Source organism: Tachypleus tridentatus, chromosome 1 (assembly GCF_004210375.1).
Source record: "Tachypleus tridentatus isolate NWPU-2018 chromosome 1, ASM421037v1, whole genome shotgun sequence".
NCBI classification, from domain to species: domain Eukaryota; kingdom Metazoa; phylum Arthropoda; class Merostomata; order Xiphosura; family Limulidae; genus Tachypleus; species Tachypleus tridentatus.
In genome coordinates, this window is record NC_134825.1 from 142,861,793 (window position 1) to 142,884,343 (window position 22,551).

The following is a 22,551-nucleotide window of genomic DNA, read 5'->3' on the forward strand; positions in this document are numbered from 1 at the left end:
TGAGTAGACATAAGCATTCCAAACAGAAAGTTTGTAACTTTTGTTTATTTGACAAATACAGAGCCCGACATGGCCAGATAGATGGTTAAGACGATCGACTCGTAATCTGAGGGACGCGGATCGAATCTCCGTCGCACCAAACATGCTAGTCCTGTCAGCCATGAGGGCGTTACAATGCGACGGTCAATTCCACTATTCGTTGGTAAAAGTGTAGCCCAAGAGTTGGCGGTGGGTGGTAATGACAAGTTGCTCTCCCTCTAGTCTTGCATTGCTAAAGTAGGGACGGCTAGCGCAGATAGCCTTCGTGTAGCTTTGTGCGAAATTAAAAAAAACACAACTATACTAACAAAAAAGTTTATTTATTTTGGTTGAAATTATATAACCTTAGCTAACTAGTAGGTTATAGTAGTCTCCCTATAGGTTTGTGGTGTGCATATAAATTTATAACAATAAAATTCGTGGTACGTTTCGTCGTGGTGTACAAATCGCATATAGCACAATATGTAGCTTTGCGCCGAAACAATACCAACAACTAATTACAGAATGTTAAAAAAAAGTCAAAACGCGTCTTTGATCTGAAGAATATCTCGTATTTTTTATTAATTTCGTAATTTTCGCTATTTTTATCTAAAAACAGCTTATACTTAGACCCTAAAATGTAAAACTGTATTTCAATAAGAAATGTTACGCTTGCCACAAACAGATTTTGATAGAAAAAAATATCTATGATATGTTTTGGCATTCGTGAAATTTATCAATGATAAATTTCAAATTTATCGTTATGAACGATATTTGTAGTCGCTACAAAATTTGTTCGATCACACTGCTGGGTTAGATCCCGGTTCGATTCTTCTCTGGTAATATTGTTTGTTTTTTTTTTGTTTTAATTGAAAATGACGGTTAGGAACTTTCCCTTATTCTTAAAATTATTATAATATCACTGAATGTCAAAGGTACTATAACTCAAATTTTCTACGTGATAAATATCTTGATTATATTATAATATTATACGAGAGAGACAGTATTTCAGCTGGTATAAACCTGGCACGGCTTTATGGTTCGGACACTCGACTCGCATTCTGCCGGTCATGACTATAATGCATTTTATTTTTTGTTAATTTCGCCCAAAGCTACACGAGGGCTATCTGCGTTAGCCGTCCCTAATTTAGCAGTGTAAGACTACATGGAAGGCAGCTAGTCATTGCAACCCACCGCCAACTCTTGGGCAACTCTTTTACCAACGAATAGTGGGATTGACCGTCACATTATAACGCCCCCATGGCTGAAAGGGCGAGCATGTTTGGCGCGACGGGGATGCGAACCCGCGACTCTAATATTTCGAGTTGAACGCCTTAATCCACCTGACCATGCCGGGCCCGCGTAATGTATTACATAATATAATTTATCATGTTACGTATGTTGAATTATTGTTATTTCAAATAACCACAAATTTGAATGTAGAAGTTAATTAAATGTTAATATGTTTCAAATTTATGATGTTTGTCATCAAGACTGATACACCAGCTTTCTTTTTTAACACAATTACATTTCAATATACAAATAGCAATACAACTGATATTAACTGTTATTACAAATAATAATTTAGATATACAAATTTTAAAAACTTACAAACACCACTGAGTTTTATATCCAGTCTAGAACTAAATATTGTCTTGACGATCCAGGCCAACAACGAGCAAATTAATTCTGAGTTTATGCTGTCACACCTCGTTTAAACTAGCTAGCTTGGTTGGCCTTGCATCGGTTACAAGCTGAATTTTCTCCGATGATGAAGATATTTAACTTCTTTTAGAAATACTAACGTACGAAGTTAATTCACTGAAATTGAACGGTTTTTAATGTTCGAAATCTATAAACGTTTCTAGTCCAGTTCTGTAGTTTCTCGATTAACAGGTGTTAATCACAGTAATCGCTTTCGAGACGCATAGCACACTGACTGTAACTGCCCAATAATAATAATTGTATCTATGCGTGTCGGTTTTTATGTACCAGTCACGGGAGTTTCTAGAAATTTCGACAACAATGTTCTGGCATGCTAGAGTTTTCGTAAAACAAATATTTTCGATTCTTACTCTCAAGAATCTTTTAAAAACCCTAAGAACCGGTAGAAATTTTCGCAATACATAGTCAAGAATATAAGTCATATGTAAAAAAAGAAAATTATTTTGAAATAAGCGTAGATATTAAAATAAGAGTAAAACGGTTAATACGTTACAATCTACTATATAAGTTTGTACAAAACTTATCATCACGGTAATTGGAGGAGCAGTCTAAAATATGAAAAAAGCTTACAGCATTCTTTAAATTTAATTAAGATTATAGGTTATACTGGAACCACCACTAGTTGGCTTCAAACGCTCTAGCAAAGAAATAGAATATTGGAAACGAAAACTCATTCTAATAATTGCCTGCATTTTTTTTCCTTGAATGCATTTACAAAATGGTCTCTGAAATATCCTATTTGAAGTTTAAAAAAGGAATTACTTTTGTACATACATATGGAATGATTGATAAAGATAAAGATAAACAAATATTTAATTTTTTTTTCTAAGATTTGAGTCAGGTCGGACACATCTGAGACAAAACTTGTGTTTGATCCAATAGTGAATCTGATAATCTCGTGTAAGACTCCAAATTCCATCAAACTTTTCTTTCACTTAAACGAATATAATTTCAAGCAATTTTAAGTAATTATACTCTCAGCTTTAAAAACCAAAGGAAGAAATTCAAATAGTTTTACTCAAAAAATCCCTCGCAACTGATGAAATGGTGTACAAGTCAACACTCAAAAGTTGTCTAAAACCAACACCAAACCTCTCAAAATAATATTTGTGCAGAAAATGAAATGTAATTTATATAAAAAAAATTATAATATTCATGACGTTGGTAAATTTCTTAATAAAAGAGATAAAGTTCAGAGTGCTTGAGTACTTTCAACACTTGAAAATAATTTGTAAATAAATTCCATATTTCACTTTTGAAATTTCATAGTTCGATAATCATATGTTTTAATACCAATTTTGACAGTCAGAAAAAAAAAATGTTTTTGGTGGATTCATTCCAAAATAAAGATTTCCGGTACTCTAATGTTTTTTATTCCTGAGTGACACAACGATATGTCTACGAACTTATAATGCTAGAAAGAGGGTTTAGATATCTGTTGTGGGCAAAGCAGAGATAGCCCTTTTTTACTATTGTAAGATGACTAAATGGGGTAATTTTCTGAACTTGCGCGCTTAAATATTTTGTGCGAGAGAGGCACAGACCAATTAACTCCTTAAACTTTACGTCTTCATGGCTGAACACTCTTTAGAGGTGAATTCTTTTGACGTAACTTCTTATTTTTGAGATTAACAGATCGAACCTTTTATCGGAGTACATTTCAGGAGCTCTAACTTGAATACAAGAAATTGTAACACCTGCTGTAGTACGTTCAATTCTCCAGAAGTAGTTATCATCAAATAGTAGCCTGGATGTTAGAACAATACATGTAGAAACAGCACTAACGATTATTGTATTTTGTTTTGTGCATTTTAATTGTTATTTTAAGTCGATTTTATCTTACCACTTAAGCATTGCATGAAAATAGCTTTGTCTCACTCATAAAAAAATGACGCTTATCTCATGTTTCTAATTAAGTCATATAATCTAAAAGCTAAAGTTTTAAACATCGAAAAAATATGAAGCGCCCAAAACCAATGGGTCTGAGGTTTACGATAAAGATTCTGTCTCAAAGTTTACACCTAAAAGTTAATTTCAAGTACCGTAATTAGTTAAGGCAATACAATCGGGAGAAGACAGAAAGATGTGTTATCCAAAAGAAAAGTAATAATAAAAGTGAAAAACATCACGCAACCTAATAAACAAAAATACACGAATTATGGTCAGTAACTACTAACTTAGGCGTTTTTAAAACTCACCAGGAATTTCACAGTGTTCTTATTAAGCTAAAAATGTACATAAACTAAAACCTGAAACGATCTAAAAAAAGGAAAATTCAAACCAGCCTTTGTGATCGTTCGATGTATCATATACATACTTAAGACTACAATTACAGGTCAAAGTTTTGTTACGTAGTCCGAACAAAGCGTTACCAAAATACATCTTGTTTTTTTACATATATTAGATTATTTCGTCTTCCCAACATATACCCTACTTCTTACTTTTTAGAAGAATTATAAAGAATTAAGATGTAGTTATGAAATGTTGTTTATTGTTTATACTTATCAATTAAAAGAATTATCTTAACTTTTATAATACAATATGAAGAACATAAAGTATGACAAGTTTTATTAGGAATGGCATACTCTTACGTTTGACACTTTTATGTTCTCGTATTCTCTTCGGATTTATAGTTTTAGACGTCTATTTATTAAGTTATTTTTGCGGTTTATAGAATTTTAATATTTGCAAAATATTTCGTTAATTTTGTTTTATTATCTGATAATAGTGTTTTTTTTACTATTTAAAATATTTTAGAATAAGGTTTTCTGAAAATTAACCTAGCTCTGTTGAATAGTAGTTGAAATTAGATCAGATTCTACTATGGGTTATTGAATGCTTTCAACTTCACATTGGTTTTTGTTAACGACAAGATTTTAAAAAAATAGTTATTCAGCAATCGTATCGTTGTTCTGCTAAGAAAGTTCTGGATATTTGAAATGCAGAGAAGTGGTTGCGATTTGCTTATTAATTTAAACATTTTCAGAATACGTTGCGAAAGGACGTTATTGTATATATAGAGAATATCTAGTACGATATTGTGAGACAAGTGCTATTACGATTTTAGTCTTTACGATTACACACTGAGGCTGTTAGTAGTGAATCAGGGCATCATAAGCCCTAAATATTGTTAACACCCTCAAGAATGTGTTGATAGGAAAAAAAAGAACATTTGGTGAATTTCAAAATAACTTTTATTCTACTAACATTGTTCATTATATGAAACAAACGATAAGACTCAGTAATATGTCGGATTCAGAAACGAAAACTAAATGCAATTATGTTTGCCTCTTCTATGACAGGTTTTATTTTAAATGGTCAAGGGGATAGTAAGGTGTCTAGGACTATAACTAAAGTGTTCATATACAAGTCTTTGGAAGCATAATAGGAAACTTTCACCTCAGCTGTAACTCAGACTAGAGTGCTCCTTGGGTGATTAACTCTCCTTCTTTCACGTAGGGTGAAGTCATTCTTAAGCACATAACTCAAAACTGGTTGGGCAAATTGAAACTTCACACGTTGTTTATGGTTGAAGAAACCGTGTAAGAGGGGCTCGAAGGTCCAAGTAATATTCCTTATCTTATCATTCGGTTGGCTTCTCCATTCCTTATGAAGTCTTTACTGTATTTTACTTTGATCGGTGAATAAAAATACTTCTACTGCTAGTAGTGAAGGCTTTAGCGTTACAGGAATATTATTACGAATCTCTGTCTAAACGAAAGTAATGTTATGCCTCCTACCTATAGCTTTTTCCTTGTCATTCTTCATTTCCAGGAACAATTCTATCTTAGAATTCTAAAATCTCTTGCTACTAAGCCAAAAAAAAAACAAACCAGTTCATAACCAGGAAATCATAGAACTACCACTACAGCTTCAGTTGGGGAAAAAAAAAAACAGAACATGAACTTTGATCTTTGAACACGATGGGGATTAAAAACCTTATTTTGTTTTGGAAGAGCATTTGGATTTAGTCATCACAGGTGACTCTAATTTTGAGTGAGTAACCATATGTTGATATTCACATCTGATTTGCCTTTATTATATTATACTTCGTTATTTAAAACATCACTATTATTTGTTCGATTATTTTATATTGTTCTCTTTCTTTGTTATTTGAATTCTTACATATTTGCGACTGGATTCACAAGTTATAGTTTATTCAGGTAAACACCCACATGGATGTAAAGAAGGAAGAAATAACCTGAGAACACGGCACATCAACAAGTGAAGGCCACCACAACATACTGTATTTCAATGGACATATATAAAAAAATTATAACGAGGTCGTATATTTCAACGGCTTACTGCTGTTAATATAATGATTATGCAGTTAAAATTTATGACTGCGAAATCTACTTAATGTTAGTCTTGACTTTTAGTATCTCTACATTTGAAATAACATCTGAGATATTAATATTAAGCTGTAACTGACGTCAAATACATGTAACACTATGACACTATATTTATATTAATTAATATTTCTTCATCTTTGATCACGACTTCGCTATAAACATATATAATAGGCACTTCACACATAAAAGCCGTAGGCTAGAATGTTTTTATTTGAGGTACTGTGCGTGACGAGATGTGTATCCGAAGATCCAAGGTTCTAGCTGCGGTTCGATTGAACACGGTGGACTGTTATAAAAGTGACAATCCGTTGCTTTGTTGAAGAACCGGGAAAATCCTTTGTGATGGCTGTTAGGGCTTCTACCTCCTTACCCTACTGGCTAGTAGTCTAACATTATGGATACTACACCCGAACCGTGGGGGTTTGTAACTTGACCTTTTACAACGTGTGTATAGATGCTGCTATAGTTGAAAATATCAATAACTTTGTTTCGTATGAAGGAAACTTTTGGTCATCAAATCTGCTGTCGTATTTCAACGTTTTCATTTTATGGAACATTCGTGCACAAACATCCTGTATACAACGAATGAGCAATTTAAGCAGTATGATTATTTTCAAAACTCTAACAGAGATTTTTACTGATAAACTAGTTGCGCTCTGTTTAATTTTACGGGCAAATTGTTTTTTAGTAAAACAATGTATCTGTGTCAACCTTATTAACAACCGGTTCAAATTTGAGAAAGGACTAGACATAAGCTTCCTCGAAATAACAATGAATTATTATCATTCCGAAATTCTGGCTTCAGGCATCATGACTTATGTTTAATAGTCATTTGTGTAAAGGAGAGAGAGAGCGAGAAGTCTCCTTATCTAGCAACCGAGGAAGATTGAAGATCCAGCCGGTTATGAAATATTCAATATAGTAAATAATTCCAGTGTTGACCAAGGTTACAAGAAAGAGGTTGATCAGTGATTTTTTCACGACAGCCATTCGAATAGCCATAGTATGGACGTCTACATTTGGCAGGTATTTGTCGGGAAAAGCTGTGACAGTGGTTTGTCCACGCGTATGTATTGAGAAAGAATCGAGAGACCAAATTAACCTATTATTTTTATAAAGGCGAGGTATTAATAAAAATAAAAAGTTGGTACATAAGTGTATGAAGTATCATAGTGTATAAGATTAGACGTTTAATAACACGTCTTTAGCATCACATGTCCTTTCCTTCCCCTTTTAAAGAGTGGAACAATCTAGCCCACATGCACAATTCACTGGATTACGTTGCTTTTATAGCTGACGTGTCGGCCGACGGGTAAGAGAACCGTGTGTCGGTGTTAGACCGTGAAGGGTTTGATGGTATGAATCGTCAATTGTTCTCAGCCACTTCAGCTATTACTGCGGCTACAAACCAGGGTCATGAATGTTTCATATCGTCGTAAACGGTTTGTTATTTCTAATGCTTGTAATAGTAGTTATAAAAAAGTTATAAAAGTTTTTATTTATTTATTTACATTTGATAGGTTTTCAGTTAGCTGGTTGAATAAAACCATGTTGTTCATAAACAGCCCTACTTAATAAAACGTATGCATAGAAAGATAAGTTTCAATACCCAGGTTTCTTGTGATGTGTCGGGAGCAAATAAAATTATTCAGCTCTAGACTAATGAATAAATATATACATAGGATGTAGGAAGCGGTGAGGCCGCTTCATGACATATATAACATAATTTGTGCAGTGAAACTAACTTTTAATTCAATACGCTACGTCATGTGTAAGAAGTATTTGTAGGTTGTGAGTGAGTTACTCAGTGTATGCTTGTCTTTCTAATACACGGATACAGAGATACATCTTAAATACAAGAATCTTTTTTTTTTTCTCCTTAAATATACTTATTCGTGATTTTATATGTTTAAGTACATCAATGTATGCGTGTTCAATAACCAAGAAATATTCGTATTTTATTGTATTTCTCATAAAACGTTGTTTTGTTGTTATCCATGGTGTGGAGGTGCCAAAACGTCTTTTCTGTTTCAAATTCAATATCTACATGATCTTAAGTGTTTGTTAAACTTCAACAGTGATAAAGTGTACTTATAAAATTATTTTCATTTCTCACTAGCAACAAGCTTTTCTTACGTCGTCCATGAAACTCAACATGTAATTAGGAATAATTGCAGATATCTTACGTTAAGTTTTATCTGTGTCTCCCTTTGTTTTGTTGTTATTTCCATTTGTCATTTCTATATCATATAAACTTGGTTTTGCACGTTACTTTACGTCATTACATCAAGCTGTTAACCAAATGTTACAGCTAGTGGACAGTTTGGTGAAGCTTTTAATTTACTTTCGTATGGAAATTAACGGTTACATTTATGTGGGAAAACACTAACACAGCTTAATAGGAGAACTAATTGTTGCACCTACTACAAATCCTTAACATTTTACGTTTACAAACAAACCTTCAGTTTGAAAAGAATCAGTTTGAAGCCCAGAGACTGTTCATTAATCAAAGTTGTGATATAATATATTTTGTTATAAAATAAATTGATTCTCATTGTTAAAGAATTTATTTTTGTTTCAAGTATGTGTTTAAAGTTATTCAGGTCAGTTTCCCACTTGTGTAAACTGTTGCTCATACAAGGCAGGCTTTACTTTGGTAAAGTTCCTCAATTTCCACTTTAAAATATTACTGGGGAATCTGTTGCCAGGTCATCAGTGATATCTGGACGTAATATGTGTGTTTTTTAAAAAAAGTAACGGACTAAATATTTCTATATCTGTGGTAATAATTGAATTCCTGTAACCATTACGCAGTATAACAATGGAATCCAGATCAAAACCATTGTATTCTTGTGTCGTTCACTTGCAATTCACCAGTAAACTCTGTACAGATAACGTTATTTATAAAATGCTTTTGCAACAATCTTGTAGTTTATGCTGAAAAATGATATGTCACAAACAACAAAATCTCAGAAGCTGGTATTAAACACTTTTATTTTTCTAATATGGATAGTATCTTAAAATGTATTTCTTATTAACAGTATTTTAGTTTCTTTATTTGGCGAAACCACAACCTATTGTCTTAAACTTAGCTTCAAGTTTGTATTTTTCTTTGATAAGCAGCATTACTATAATAAGCTGTTTCCGTTTGTTGGTTGGTGATGAAATGTTTTATTAATTCTCCTGAAAACCGGTTTTCAGGAATTACAACTCCATATACAATACATAATTGGACTTGCATAATAGGAATTTTTGTTGTTGTTTAAATCCAGTGTGCTCAAACTATTTAATAGTTACATGTAATAAAAAAAATATATTAATTTTCTTGAGGCGCCGTCTAAGAACAAAGTTTATTTTCAAGATATGTTCAAAATCTACAGAAAATATTTGGTTAAAATTATATTCACAGAAGTAATTTAGGCCCGGCATGGCCAAGTGTGTTAAGGCGTTCGACTCGTAATTCGAGAGTTGCGGGTTCGAATCCCGCTCGCACCAAACATGCTCGCCCTAACAGCCGTGTGGGCGTTACCTAATGACGGTCAATCCCACTTCTTCGTTGGTAAAGGAGTAGCCCAAGAGTTGGCGGTGGGTGGTGATGACTAGCTGCCCTCCCTCTAGTCTTACACTACTAAATTAGGGACAGATAGCCCTCGAGTAGCTTTGAGCTAATTAAAAACAAACAGAAGTAGTTTAATTTCTCGAAATAGGCCGGGTGTGACCCCTTCTTTAGCATACCGGACTGTGAATGGTTTGCAGCTCTTTGTAGCAATAACGTGCTACGCTCTTTGTCGTCATGCATTTGTTACGAAACTGATAGACAAACCTCACTATATTCAGTCAGTCAACAATTAATAGTTTTCAATGGTCTCCTACTTCAATTCTATAAAATCAAAATTAGTAACAACTATGCGTAAATGGCTCTTGTTTAGAAAATTATGAAAAACAAACAAACAATTAGCAATCAATCTGTCTGGTATTATCTGTATTGTCTCTACTTTTGAATTATTTACAAGTTCTTTAGAACAACTACAACATAATTAGTACTTTTAGAAAATATCTGCAAACAGGATTACTTTGGTTTTGACATGAGCTCACACACACACACACACACACACACACACACACACACACACACACACACGCGCGCGCGCGTTCTCTAATTCTTGCACTAATTGTGCAGCAGATACGAATTAAAGTTAATTGTTTAGTAGTTATGACAGTTGATATGAATGTCTAATTTTATACTGACTACTTGTTTGTAGTATTAACTATAAAAATTCATTACTCGTGATGACGAGAGACCCGCTTGAAGATGACCTAAGGTCGAAACGTTGCTCCGTAGTTTATTTTAATTAGTTTTAATACCCTTGCCAGCCATCTTGAAAATGCAAAATTCGTTACTGTTGGTTCGTCTCCAAGTGATGACGTTTTCCTAAATTATCATTGAAATAGCATAACAGAAGTTTCGATAATAAGAACAGTGTGTGTATGTGTGACAAAACTACATTTCTGTTAACTGTTTCTTCATATTTTTAATCGAAATTATGTTGAATGGGACGATTCATTTCATAAGATCTTATCTCAATGCTGTGATAAACTAATATTTTTCAAAGTTGAACAGTTTTATTAAGTTTATCTTCAGATCTATAACTACATTTCGCCTTAAATAAAAACAAAACACAAATATTATACTTATCGAATTAGATTTCAAAATCTCTGTTTGACATAAAAATAATTTGAATTGATGCTGAATGTATTTACCCTCGACTGTGTAGTAAAGTATGTTGTATAAATTGTAAGAACGTTTGAAATTGCTTGAATATGAGATCGTATTGTTCTTTAACTTAGAAAGCACTACTATGTAGCTGAAATTCTTACTTATTCACGAGAATTACGTTAATTACGTCCTATTTGATTTTTATTATATCTAGGATTTTCAGGAAACTGTCTGAATAGTCACTATTTTAAGCTATTATTAATCATCTGACAGACAGCACCGGTATATTTTACTCCACAATGCAATTATAAGAAATACATAGTAGTATGAAAGTGTGTTTCTATAGCATTAAAAATAATATATTTATTTATTTATTTACAGTGCAATGTTAATAATTTTTTTTTATGATCGATGTAATCTGATACCCTAATTATTTTGTGGTAACGTATTTTTTTAATCCATTGTTTCTGAACGTATGCTGCTGAATATTTTGTATATTAATTTAGATCTAGTTATTTGGTTCTATTGTTATTGTAGACTCGTTACTTTTTTCTGCGCTTTTGTTTTATTTGTTTTACAGGTATGAGAACCTGAGCAGGAACTGTTTTGAATTCTTCCTCTATACATAATAAACATTACGATTCCTGCGTCTGTTGTTTGAACTCTAATCAAGATGTACGCAAAATCGCCAAAAAATGGGTAATATTTTTAATTGTACGTAAAATAAAACTAGTTACATTATAAACATCCAGTGAATTTATAATTTACAGCTGTTCAAAAAGTGCAGTTAAACTAATCTGTGAAAACACGTATATAACACTGACCTACGATGGTTTTATTGTCTTAATTTTTACATGTTATTTGACAATTTCTGTACACTGCATCCGAAAATCTTTTTTTCCCCCATTATGTACTGATTTTTCACAAAACGTCATATTCTTTTACATAAGTGAATCATTTTCAATAAAATAATAACATTTTATGCTTACAATATTGGCAACCACTGGCTATAGATTTCTCTAGACCAATCGCGACGTCTTATCGATCGTTCTAGAACCCACGCGAAACAGCTAGTATATAAACTGTTAACGAGATACATGTCTAACTTCCGGATGTATTTGATTGTGCGTGAACTTTTTTTATCTTCATTATTATATACATAAATGTGACAACAAAAGATTGTGTGACTCAAACATGTTCTGTTACATATGTGGTAAATTTGAACTTGGTGTCAAATGCAAATAACATGACTGGCTACTTTAAGAAAATGCAAGAGTTTTGTATGCTGTTTGGTCAACAATTCGGTTATACAAATTTTCCTTTGTTTTTCATGTGTGAATAGGACAGCAGAACACGAAATCAACACTGAGTAAATTAGTTGTTGCACGGTCAGCCTGATATCAGAATCGAAAAACATTGAGTGTGAAAGTTAGGTTGAAACAAAGAAAGCCCTATTACCTCTGTTTCACATAAAACTAGGCTTAATGAAGAAAGAAGCCCAAGACAAAGATAGTAACTGTTTGAAGTATCTATATGAGCAAATTTTCAGGAAACAAGAATGTAAATAACATGCTATATAAATTCAAAGAGTCTGGATGTAATGTAAGTTTAAGTTCATTCTTACACTTGCATATTGAATATTTCTCTGAAACTCTTGGTGCCGTCATCAAAGAACAAGGGGAAAGATTTCATAAAATCATTGAAATAATGGAAAGTTGCAAAGTGGAACATCAGAATAATGGCTGATTACTGTAGTTTTGATACTTAAGTTTAAACTTCCCACGCACAACAAAAGATGAATGAAAATGCATATTCTTTTTACATCAATGCTCTTCCCTTCTCTTCTGTTTGTTGTGTATTTATGTTTTAAAAAATACCAGCAGTAATGACGATGAAAAATGTTAATTGTGATAAAGAAAATAATTCGAACCAAGTTTTCTTTTTTTTCCCAATTTGTAAGAAAGTCCTTGTTCTTCTCGAAATCTGGAAATTCTTTTATTAAAACTGAAGCCATTTCTATGAGGTTCAAATTCGCAAGACTGTGTAATTTATTTTCCTTCCTTAAACATCTTTGGTACGTTTGCTTTGATATCTAAAATAGGTCAAGCGTTCTTGATAAAATTTGTAATTACGATCCATGAGAAAAACTTTCATTTTAAGAGCCCTATAAGGACCTCCACACAATTAACGAAACCGCAACTAGTTTTTGTTCCATAATTGAAACCACGGTAATAAGTATTCTACGGTGTTAGAGACTTGTAGTTTTGAACAATATTTGTTTCGCGTTGAGTGAAGAGTTCTATAACATTCGCGTAACACTTAAACTAGTTAACAACAATATGTATGTGGGAGAATGAAACTATGACAATTATTTTCAGATTCTTTAGTGAGCGTGTGGTGGTGTTTAGTAACTTTTTTTTTTGTAAGTGGAAGTACGCATTTAGTCGCAGATAGTGAGGCACGAGTTTGTTTGTGATCGATTCTTGATTAGGTCTATTTGTACTCGCTTAAGTATCTTGCAGTTTTAAGAATTGGTCTGTTGCATTTTACCTATTCAATAGTTAATACTATGAAAGTTCGAATACAATGACAGTAGGGGTAATTTTAAAATAACAATTGAAATACATAATTTTTAACGATCCAAAGCAACCCATTTTCAATCTAAGGGCTTTATTGGATTGTTTTCTTAGCATATGTTTATTGATTGTTCGTGACGGGAAGCTAAGTGACTAAAAACTATTTCGCTATTTTTTTAGCGCAAAGTTTCTAAACATTGTAATTAGAGAATTGTTATCAGCAGTATGAAAACGCAAGATACTGAAGGAAATATTCATTTTACAGTTAACGTATGACAGTTTCTACAAATTATTTTACAGGCATCCAGTGATAATATAATTATTCATAAAACATTTACTTTCCAAAAGTTAAAAAAAATCTGGAGATGAGTGTTTCTATTAATATTTATTTAAAATATTAGCACATGGATTATTTCAGAATTCAAAGCAAAAAGATCGTTTTAATAAAAGGAAAAAAAAAGACCATATATTTTGATATAACTAAATTAATTTTTAGTTTATTCCAAGTAACAAAACACTGAATGCAGTTAATGTTTAAATAACTTTTAAATTATCAATAAAAAATTTGTATATTAAGAAAAACTATCAAAGTGTAATATTATTACTATTATTTCCTCTTTTATTTTGAAGAAGGTCTTTAACAAATAGTTTTTTCTTACATTAATGATGGAGCAAATTTCATAGAAACATTTCAAATATGCAAAAACAATGATAGGAAAAGAAATCGGCTGTTATAATTATTCTATATTTATCGAACGGAACAGGTTCCTCTGGAAAGAATGTTTGGTGAATAAGAGGCCATAGACTGTGCCAATTCTGATTTTATATGGCTCTTGAGCAATATTGAATATCATTTAATACGTGTGAAAGCTCAATCGCATGAACAGATTACTAGTTACCAACCCTATAATGACTTCATATAAAATGGTTTTCCTTGAGAGGACCCAACTGTAGATATGTAACTTCCCACCCCTAATCATTCAAATGCCCAAACGATACAATTGCTAACCTTTTAGCACTTCTTCATTAACAAAGTGCGAGGTAATATAGCCCTAATTAATTTCTCTTCTCTTCTCATGTCCACATAAGATGTCTAAGTTGCTTCTTTTGACTGTCTTTTTCATTTCTGTCTTGCTTTCCTCGTAACTTGTTTGTTTCTGCACCTCTGACGGTTGGATATAATTTTTAATATTTTTAAATGATGTAGTGACTTTTAATCATCTAGTTAAGTTTCATTGTGCTAAACTTTTTAGTAATAAAAATTGTCATAATACAGATAAATGCTGGGACGAATTTCTTTCCTATGTATTTCTTTCCCTATTTTGCATAGTTCATAGTTGTTTCATGATCACATTGGATTTTGTAACAGGAAACACTAAATTTGACAAAAGTTCTCTTCCTGTATTGCATGGGAATACAAGTGCTTAAACTTTACAAACCACATTGTACCTGCCATATTTCGTGCTGTCCAGTTCTTTCGCCCAATTTTGTGCTCATCAGGTCGACAGGCATACGAAAGACACTACAGTGTTTTGTTTCGTGTGCGCAAAGCTGCACAATGAATTAGCTATCTGTATTATGTCCAACACTGCTATCACACCTAGGTTGTGTTATAAACCTTTATCCTTACCGCTGTGTGTGTGCTATAGCAACTGTTGTGCACGCAATTTGATAATATAAACTAGATTAAGTCGAAGTGTTACTTTTACCAACATTTGTTATTTCAAAATCAGTATTAAGTTAAGGATTAATAACACAATTTGTTTAACACCAATAATTGTCATCTAACTAACACATCTGAGAAATGTATAAAATGGACCGCACCGTAGTTAAGGTTTCATTCCAAACAAAAATTTAATTTCTTTTGTACGGTTTACTAACTTAAGATTATTTTAAATTTGGTCACGCATATCAAATTAATATAAACATGATCACATTCCCACGATATGTTCAACGTATTATAAGAACGGTGAGCGTTTTTTTAATCAAAAAACTTTGACCTTAATTTTAAAATTCCATGGGGACTGAATTTCACTTTATATTTATCTTGTACTCGTATTTGCAAAAATACCGGATGAATGTTGTTGGTATTTATATCTTTTGTAAGAGAGTGTCTCTATTAAACAACAACCGAACATTTAAGTGCATAGCCATTTCAAATTAAGAGCAAATAATGAATTGCAAAATAAAAATGGCAATAAACAGTTAGAAACATTTAACTTTATTACATAATAGCTGAAGTATTTGACCAGTTTGTGTTTTAGTGAACGCTCATGAAGAAACTATAAAGCGAAAACTTGAGTGTCTAATAAAATAAAACTGGTTGGTGTTATGTGATCGTTCATTTCTAGTACTGCTTCAAGTTCCTGTTTGTTATATTGTTATAAGGAAACTGTGGTTGGTTAAAACTTGTGTCCGCAACATGTGAATAGCTTTTATATTAACAAATAACAATGTGAGTCTTAAAGTAATGGAATCATATTATACATTGAAGCATGTTTATAACTAAATACAAGACGTTGGAACACTTTAGAAGGTTACATTAAAGTATACACATTTATTTATTTTGCTTGACTGTATATATAGCCAGTAAATTTACTGTTTGGGTAAAGTTTTACTGTTACATTCTTACCTTGTGCAAATATTATGTCTTTGTTATCCGTTATATTATAAACAGTCGTCAAATTTTTACTTCTTTGAGTTAATTACTTTTACCGTTTGTCTTGTGGATTTTAAATAACTGTAACGTTAGTAATTTTATGTAAATTGCTTGTTATTAAACAAAACTACATAATAGGTATTCTGTGATGTACTCACCACACGCAGTCGAAACCCAGTTTTTACCTCTATAAACTGTAACTTAACGCAAAGTCACTGGAAGCTAGTTAAATATAGATGTTTAATATTTCTTAAAATCACTTTCCGTGAGACGAAAAAGAACAAGATAGCATCTTTACTTTAAATACTTTTACGTTAAAGACTGTCTTATCTAATTTCGATTTAAATCGAGACTATTTTGTTCCTAGGCTTCGGTTATTTCAGGTTATTTCAACCATATTTACTTTAAACTAAATCGCGATAACTTCTTTGTTTTATTTAGCTTTCAGAACTCGTTTGTTCAACTTAGGATCTTTATCGGTCAACTCCTTAACTTTCTTGGTTATATTTTATTTCTAAGCACACTGCACGTGTTATTATACATTTAAAACAATAATAAGATAAATAAAAATAACTTTTTTGCATATTGATAAATTCTTCATTAGTTGTTTTAGCCCTGATGATGGTAAGTGTTAGCACAACTAGTCGGCTGAAATCAATATATCTTTGTTATATCTGTTTACTTTTGTGTAGCTGGCCTATATTTAGTTACTTATTTTAATAGCTCGGTAGTAATGCTTATATTAACCAAACTTGATCTTCATACCATTGCCGGGAGATTTTTTCATGAACTGGTGTTCGTTTGTAGAAATATTAATTGAAAGAAACGTAACAATTAAATGCATTTTCTCATAGCCACAACCTTGACAGTAAGGGAGTAGAATTACTAGCGAATGCAACGAGGCGGAAATCCTGTGCGTGATAGGGAATATAAATATTACATGCAGAGCAGAATGACCGGTTGACGCGGTCAAGGTCTATCCATAGGTGTATGCAGATTTGTATATAAAACTTTTATTCTTTCCATGCAAGGAATTCAGACATTGTCATGAGTGAAACTTTATTTACAGAAAATCGTGTTAGTAAAACTGGTGAAATATTACATGTGATATGTCTCATCAAGAACCTTAAATATAAGTGGGTGTGTTCTTCTTATAGCAAAGCCACATCGGGTATCTCTGAGCCCACCGAGGGGAATCGAACCCCTGATTTTAGCGTTGTAAATCCGGAGACTTACCTCTGTACTAATGGGGGGGGCATTAAATATAAGTAAATAAAATAAAAATAATTGTTTTCCATGTTTACTTTCTTATATCCATGTGTTCAGAATAATTGCATCAAAGCAATCGAGTATGCGTTTAATAATTTATTTTTCTGCAGTGTGTTCATATTAAAATTCTTAGACAAACTTCTCGACTCTTCTTAGTGTTTTCAGTTTTGCTACTCTTAAGAACATCTTTTTACCTGTCTTGTAAACTAATTAACAACATTTTTTCTGTAGTATACTTGTAACGAATGGTTGCATTTAAAATTTTCTTAGCATTTTTTATCGAGAAAAAATGTTTTAGTATTATTTCGACCTAAGTTATATTAGTACTACGCGTGCGAAATCCCTAATTTATAGCAGCTAGACGAAAGGTCACTGGCCGCTAACACTTGGGCATGTTTGTGAGTTCGTATAGTTGGATTTTATCGGTAATGGGACGCGAACCACGTTCATCAATTCTAATGTCCGGAACACTAGCTAGTGAGTGAGCCATGCTCAGCTTGTGAAAAACAGTTCCATGTGTAGAGGTATCAGTTATTTTATGTAGATACATTTGAAAGACTGCAGTTCACGTGACACTCCCAGAATATACTGAAAGTACAGTTTCAAAATGTTTCGTTCACAGAATTAATTGTACAATTATTATTGTTATTATTATTATTATTATTATTATATAATTTTCCTGTCCCGCTGGATTAATTACTTGTTTTTCTCCTAATATTCTTAATCAGACCGTATCTTAACTGCATATTATGTTGCAAGGAAACCTGTGGCTGATTAAAACTTGTTCGAAACATGTGAACAGTTCTTTCGTATTTACAAATAACAATGTGAGTTTATTTTACTGAAAGTTTATTATAGTGTTAATGCAGAAATCCCACACGGTTGAATTTGTTCATTTATAAAATTCGAGTACATAACTTTATCACGTGCTTTCCAAATTATCTTTCACATCAATGTCCAAGAGAATGCGCTTATGTCATGGTAAACTTGTAAAGACTGCAAAGCTGTTTTAAGTATATCGTGCATATTTTTCTTTTTAAGGTGTATCCATGGTTTGCATGTGTTTGGGTTGATACTTCTTAAACACGATTTTGTAATCATGCTACGTTTTTTTAATAAACTGTATACACCAAGGCTATGTTGAACTGTGAAAATAATTCGGCTATATGAATTATTATTTAACTAGGAATTTGCAAAGAGAAAGCATAAAAATTGGGAGGAATATAATGTAATTTTCCAAATAATTCCATTTTACTTTATCGTCACAAGCTTTCAAGTGATCACTGAGTCACCGAAAGGTAGTAAAATGTCAGAAAAGAAAACCCATTAAGATTACGTCTAAAATAAGCTCAATTTATTTTAGATTTTTATGAATGAAATTGAAATTACCAGAAAATTTAATATTTTACAAGTAACTGCAACAACTGTAAAATGTAACTAAATTATCAAAATATAGATCTAGATGAAAATTAACGCTATCTTGTGTACGCGTTTTGCTTCAGTTTGGTTGGGGCTAAAATTCACCGTACTTAATATTGTCAATAGCTAAACCTGTTATTCTATAAACTGACCTTAGACCTTTTTAAAGACTGAGCTTTTTAATGTATTGATGTACACATTCTCTACTAAAGCATATTTACATTGACATTTTGTTAACTTCTGTTAAAATGAAGCGCATGCGCATCTAGATAGTAAGGTGTACGCGTATTGTCAGGATAGAAAATCTAAATATTATAGATTTTTCATAACTTTATAATCTCTAATAGTTTACTGATTTCAAGCTTTACCAAGCATAATCTTATGAGATAGGACGTGAATATTTTAAGACGTTTAGACTTGACGGCTTATGGCGCTAGAATTTGGAGTTCAAACACAGTGCTAACATCCTGTTATATAAGATTTCGCTAAAACAAACTAATTACTATCGTGTTAGTGTTCGTTACTTAATGAGTTCGTGACTCATGCAGCATCTTGTGACAACTATAATTTTTAGCAGTGTACTGGTATGAAATAGTCTGTAAACCAGAAAACATACAGTAGTTTATTATAAAATATTTATTTCAAGTACATTTCAGGCTGACATGTAGGGCCCCTCGGTGGCACAGTGGTATGTTCACGGACTTGTAACGCTATAAACCTAGTTTCGATACTCGTGGTGGGTAAAGCACAGGTGTAGCTGTGTGCTTAACAAACAAACTGACGTATGAAACCTGTTACTGATATTTTATGTGAATGATTTATTTTCATGAGCTAATGAAGAAATTCTCGGATAATTTAATGTATTTTTCTGATTTTTAATAAAAATGTCTTTTTAAATACGTAGTCAACGAATATCCGAGCAATAAGAACCTGAGCTTAACAAACAATCCTGTTTTGTCTTAAACTTCAGCAGTATTATTGTACCTGGCGTAGTTTTATAGTTGGCAAGCCAGGACTGTGACATTGTGGTTTATGGTTTGTGGCTGGTTTCAACGAAATCACGACCTTCATTTAGTGGCTATGAGTGCGCTATAGTGGTTGATCAGTCAAAAATAGCCCTGGAGTTGGCGACAAGTATAGATGATAATCATAGACAATATGGAAAATACTTCAAAACTAGAAATTGCTATATGAAAATTAGATAGCTTTTGTTGTAGTTTTGTGACAAATTTCGAGAACAACGAAGCAAATTTATTAATAATGTGCGTTGAAAATTGAAGTACTTATATATCCAGATCTTTAATTTCTAAGTGAATTTTGAAAGAAAACAAACGTAAACCTAACTTTTTTAAATTTTTTTTGCTCTTTTTCGTAATAACGCCCTCTGTCTTAACTATTTTCGTTCGACAAAATCAATTGGATTTTTTTGCACTATTGTGACCTGTCCTCGGCTGTGATGAAGTAAATAGTTCAGAAACATCGCTAATGTAGAAAAGATTTAAGTTCAAACAAGAACTTCTGTCAGGATAGCATGAAATTAAAATAGAAACTGTCAAAACAAATACAGAACATTCTGTACAACATCTTCGGAAGTGAGGAACTCTAAAATAACTTTTCAACCGTAAAGTATTCTTCGACATATAGTTGCATGCATAAATAAGTCTTTGAATTAATGCTTTTCGCAGATCTTTGCTGACGGTTTTCTTGTACGGAAGTGACAGCTGAATGCATGCAACAGGTAAACACGAAACTTTAGCAAACAGAACTCTGGTTTGGAAGTCTACCTTCCACTCGCATAACTGCTTGGGTGCATTTCTGTTTTACGACCATTTTGTGTACACTACTAAAACGTCTGTCCACTAACATTTAAAGAAAATGCTTTGATAGAACTTTGCATTTTTTTGTTAAAACTATATATACTAAAGAATCAGCAAATAGCCCAATGTAGCTTTGCTATAAAAAAAAACGCACACTAAAGAATAATATTATGCTAACTTGTATTTTAATTTTTACATAAGTTATCATAAAACCCTTTTTTTAATATCATCTTAAGACGCAGTTGTAAATACAGTAAAAAAAAAAAACAAACTCGTAATAAACGATAAGTTGTCCTTTTAGGAAGTAGACCAGATAAAGGTCCACCTTCGGTTCAGTTTCTTTAATTGTGCAGTTAATGTAAATGTACCGAAACGGAGCAGCAGCTGGTTTGGTGAGTTATTTTTTGGATCTACACCAACAACAGGTGTTCTTCTCTAACAACCAGCCTGAAGCTTTCCAACCCCCAACCCCACCCCTCTTCCCGTTCGCCCGCGTTCAGCTTTATCGTACCACGAAGGCTACTTACAGGAGCAGCTGGTTCACATCTGTCTATCGCTGTTCTGTCAACTCCTTTGTTTGAAGTGCTTATTGATACACTTACTGTCTAGAATATTGTGTTCTATACTCTTTTTGAATGAGACTTATTCAATACAAACAACGTATAATAGGGATCGAGTATTATTGGCAATTAGTGCTTCATATGTTTGTTTTTAAACGCCTGTACATCTTGTCTTGTAAGTTAAGTTTAGTTGGTACTGTGCACGAAACTTGTTTTAATGTACCGGTCACTGTTACGAAAATAATCTACAAAAATGACCCAGTTGTGGATTATTCTGCCTTTACAACTAACAGTCCATTGGAATGGTAGGTGTGTGTTTGTAAATATGAATGTTAGTATGATCATGACTTCTCAATTATTAAGGTACATGTAGAGTATGTTTTATTAAACTGTGCATCATGTTAATATCTGTAAAGTACTACTGTAAAACTACGTTTATGAAATATCGTGCATGTGTTTCAATTCAAACCTTAAACCTTTATGATCGAATTATAGGTGTTATTCAGCTTCACAACTAACATTTTCACAAATGAGTTTATCACTTTTTTAAATTAAAATATGAGTTTGTTTTTATGTGGGCATTAAGATTTTTCATTTCTTTATATATTTTCCGAATAGCTCTCAAAGTAATATTTTAAATTACATTTTTGAGAGAGAGCTTAAAACTGGATCAAGGACGCTTCAATCCAACATTATCCCGGGTTTTCTTGTCAAGACATCTTAGACGCTATATTAAGAAATACTTGTTTTAGTGTTATCGGATAGATCAGGCTGAATTGCTTCGTATATTTAAAATTTAAGCTTCCAGTAGATCTTTCCAACAAAATTAATGTTGGTATTGAGTACGAGTGTTTATCTCTTCATTGTCTCTTTTAAAATGGTAACAGGGAAATTGCTTAATTACTAATTTATCAGATGTGTCGAACTTAATACCAATAATATGTAAAACAACTCGCTGACTTTAAATATGAAAATTTGGAAGGTGAGAATTGAATATTGATATTTTTCGCATCTAGATAATTGAGGGTGTGTTTATACGGCTATAAATCTCATCTGCGATTAACTAATGGTAATAAATCATAGCTTTCAAAGTGTTCAGTTCACCACTTGCCCAGTTCAAGACCTCTAGCCTTTTGTGGTATTTTTACGAAAATCATCTAAAATTTGTGCCTCTGCCAAGAACTTACGGTTAGGACGTTTCAAAGTTATTTTTCCTATTTTGAGCTTAAATAAAAAGTGCGGGTAATAGATAGAAAAAATCTCCAGTTTTTATGTTATGTTTTCTGCCAGTACATCTTTTAATCGTGAAAACGTAAAGAAATAACCTACGCTTCGATGATTGAATACGTGAAGAATCTCGTACAAGCTTTTGAATCATATTATTTTAATTACAATGCAATTTCTCTTTTCCAAAATAGTTTAAAATGGTACTAGTTTTA

General features: G+C 32.4%; 1 protein-coding gene across 4 annotated transcripts in view; it reads left to right on the forward strand.

Moving 5' to 3' along the window:
* Positions 1–6,806: 6,806 nt before the first annotated feature.
* The window catches only part of LOC143225892 (uncharacterized), a 39,518-nt gene continuing 23,773 nt past the window's right edge, over positions 6,807–22,551 (forward strand). The window contains exons 1-3 of one of the 4 annotated variants that reach the window (XR_013014192.1): positions 6,807–7,537; positions 11,393–11,511; positions 12,155–12,784. Coding sequence is in view for 3 of the 4 variants with exons in the window: in XM_076456066.1 (XP_076312181.1) it covers positions 21,366–21,417 (52 nt within the window). In the remaining variant the exon portion in view is untranslated. Of the gene's footprint in view, positions 7,538–11,392; positions 11,512–12,154; positions 12,785–21,111; positions 21,418–22,551 lie in introns of those variants that run through there. The other 3 variants (XM_076456083.1, XM_076456073.1, XM_076456066.1) reach the window with 3 other exon arrangements.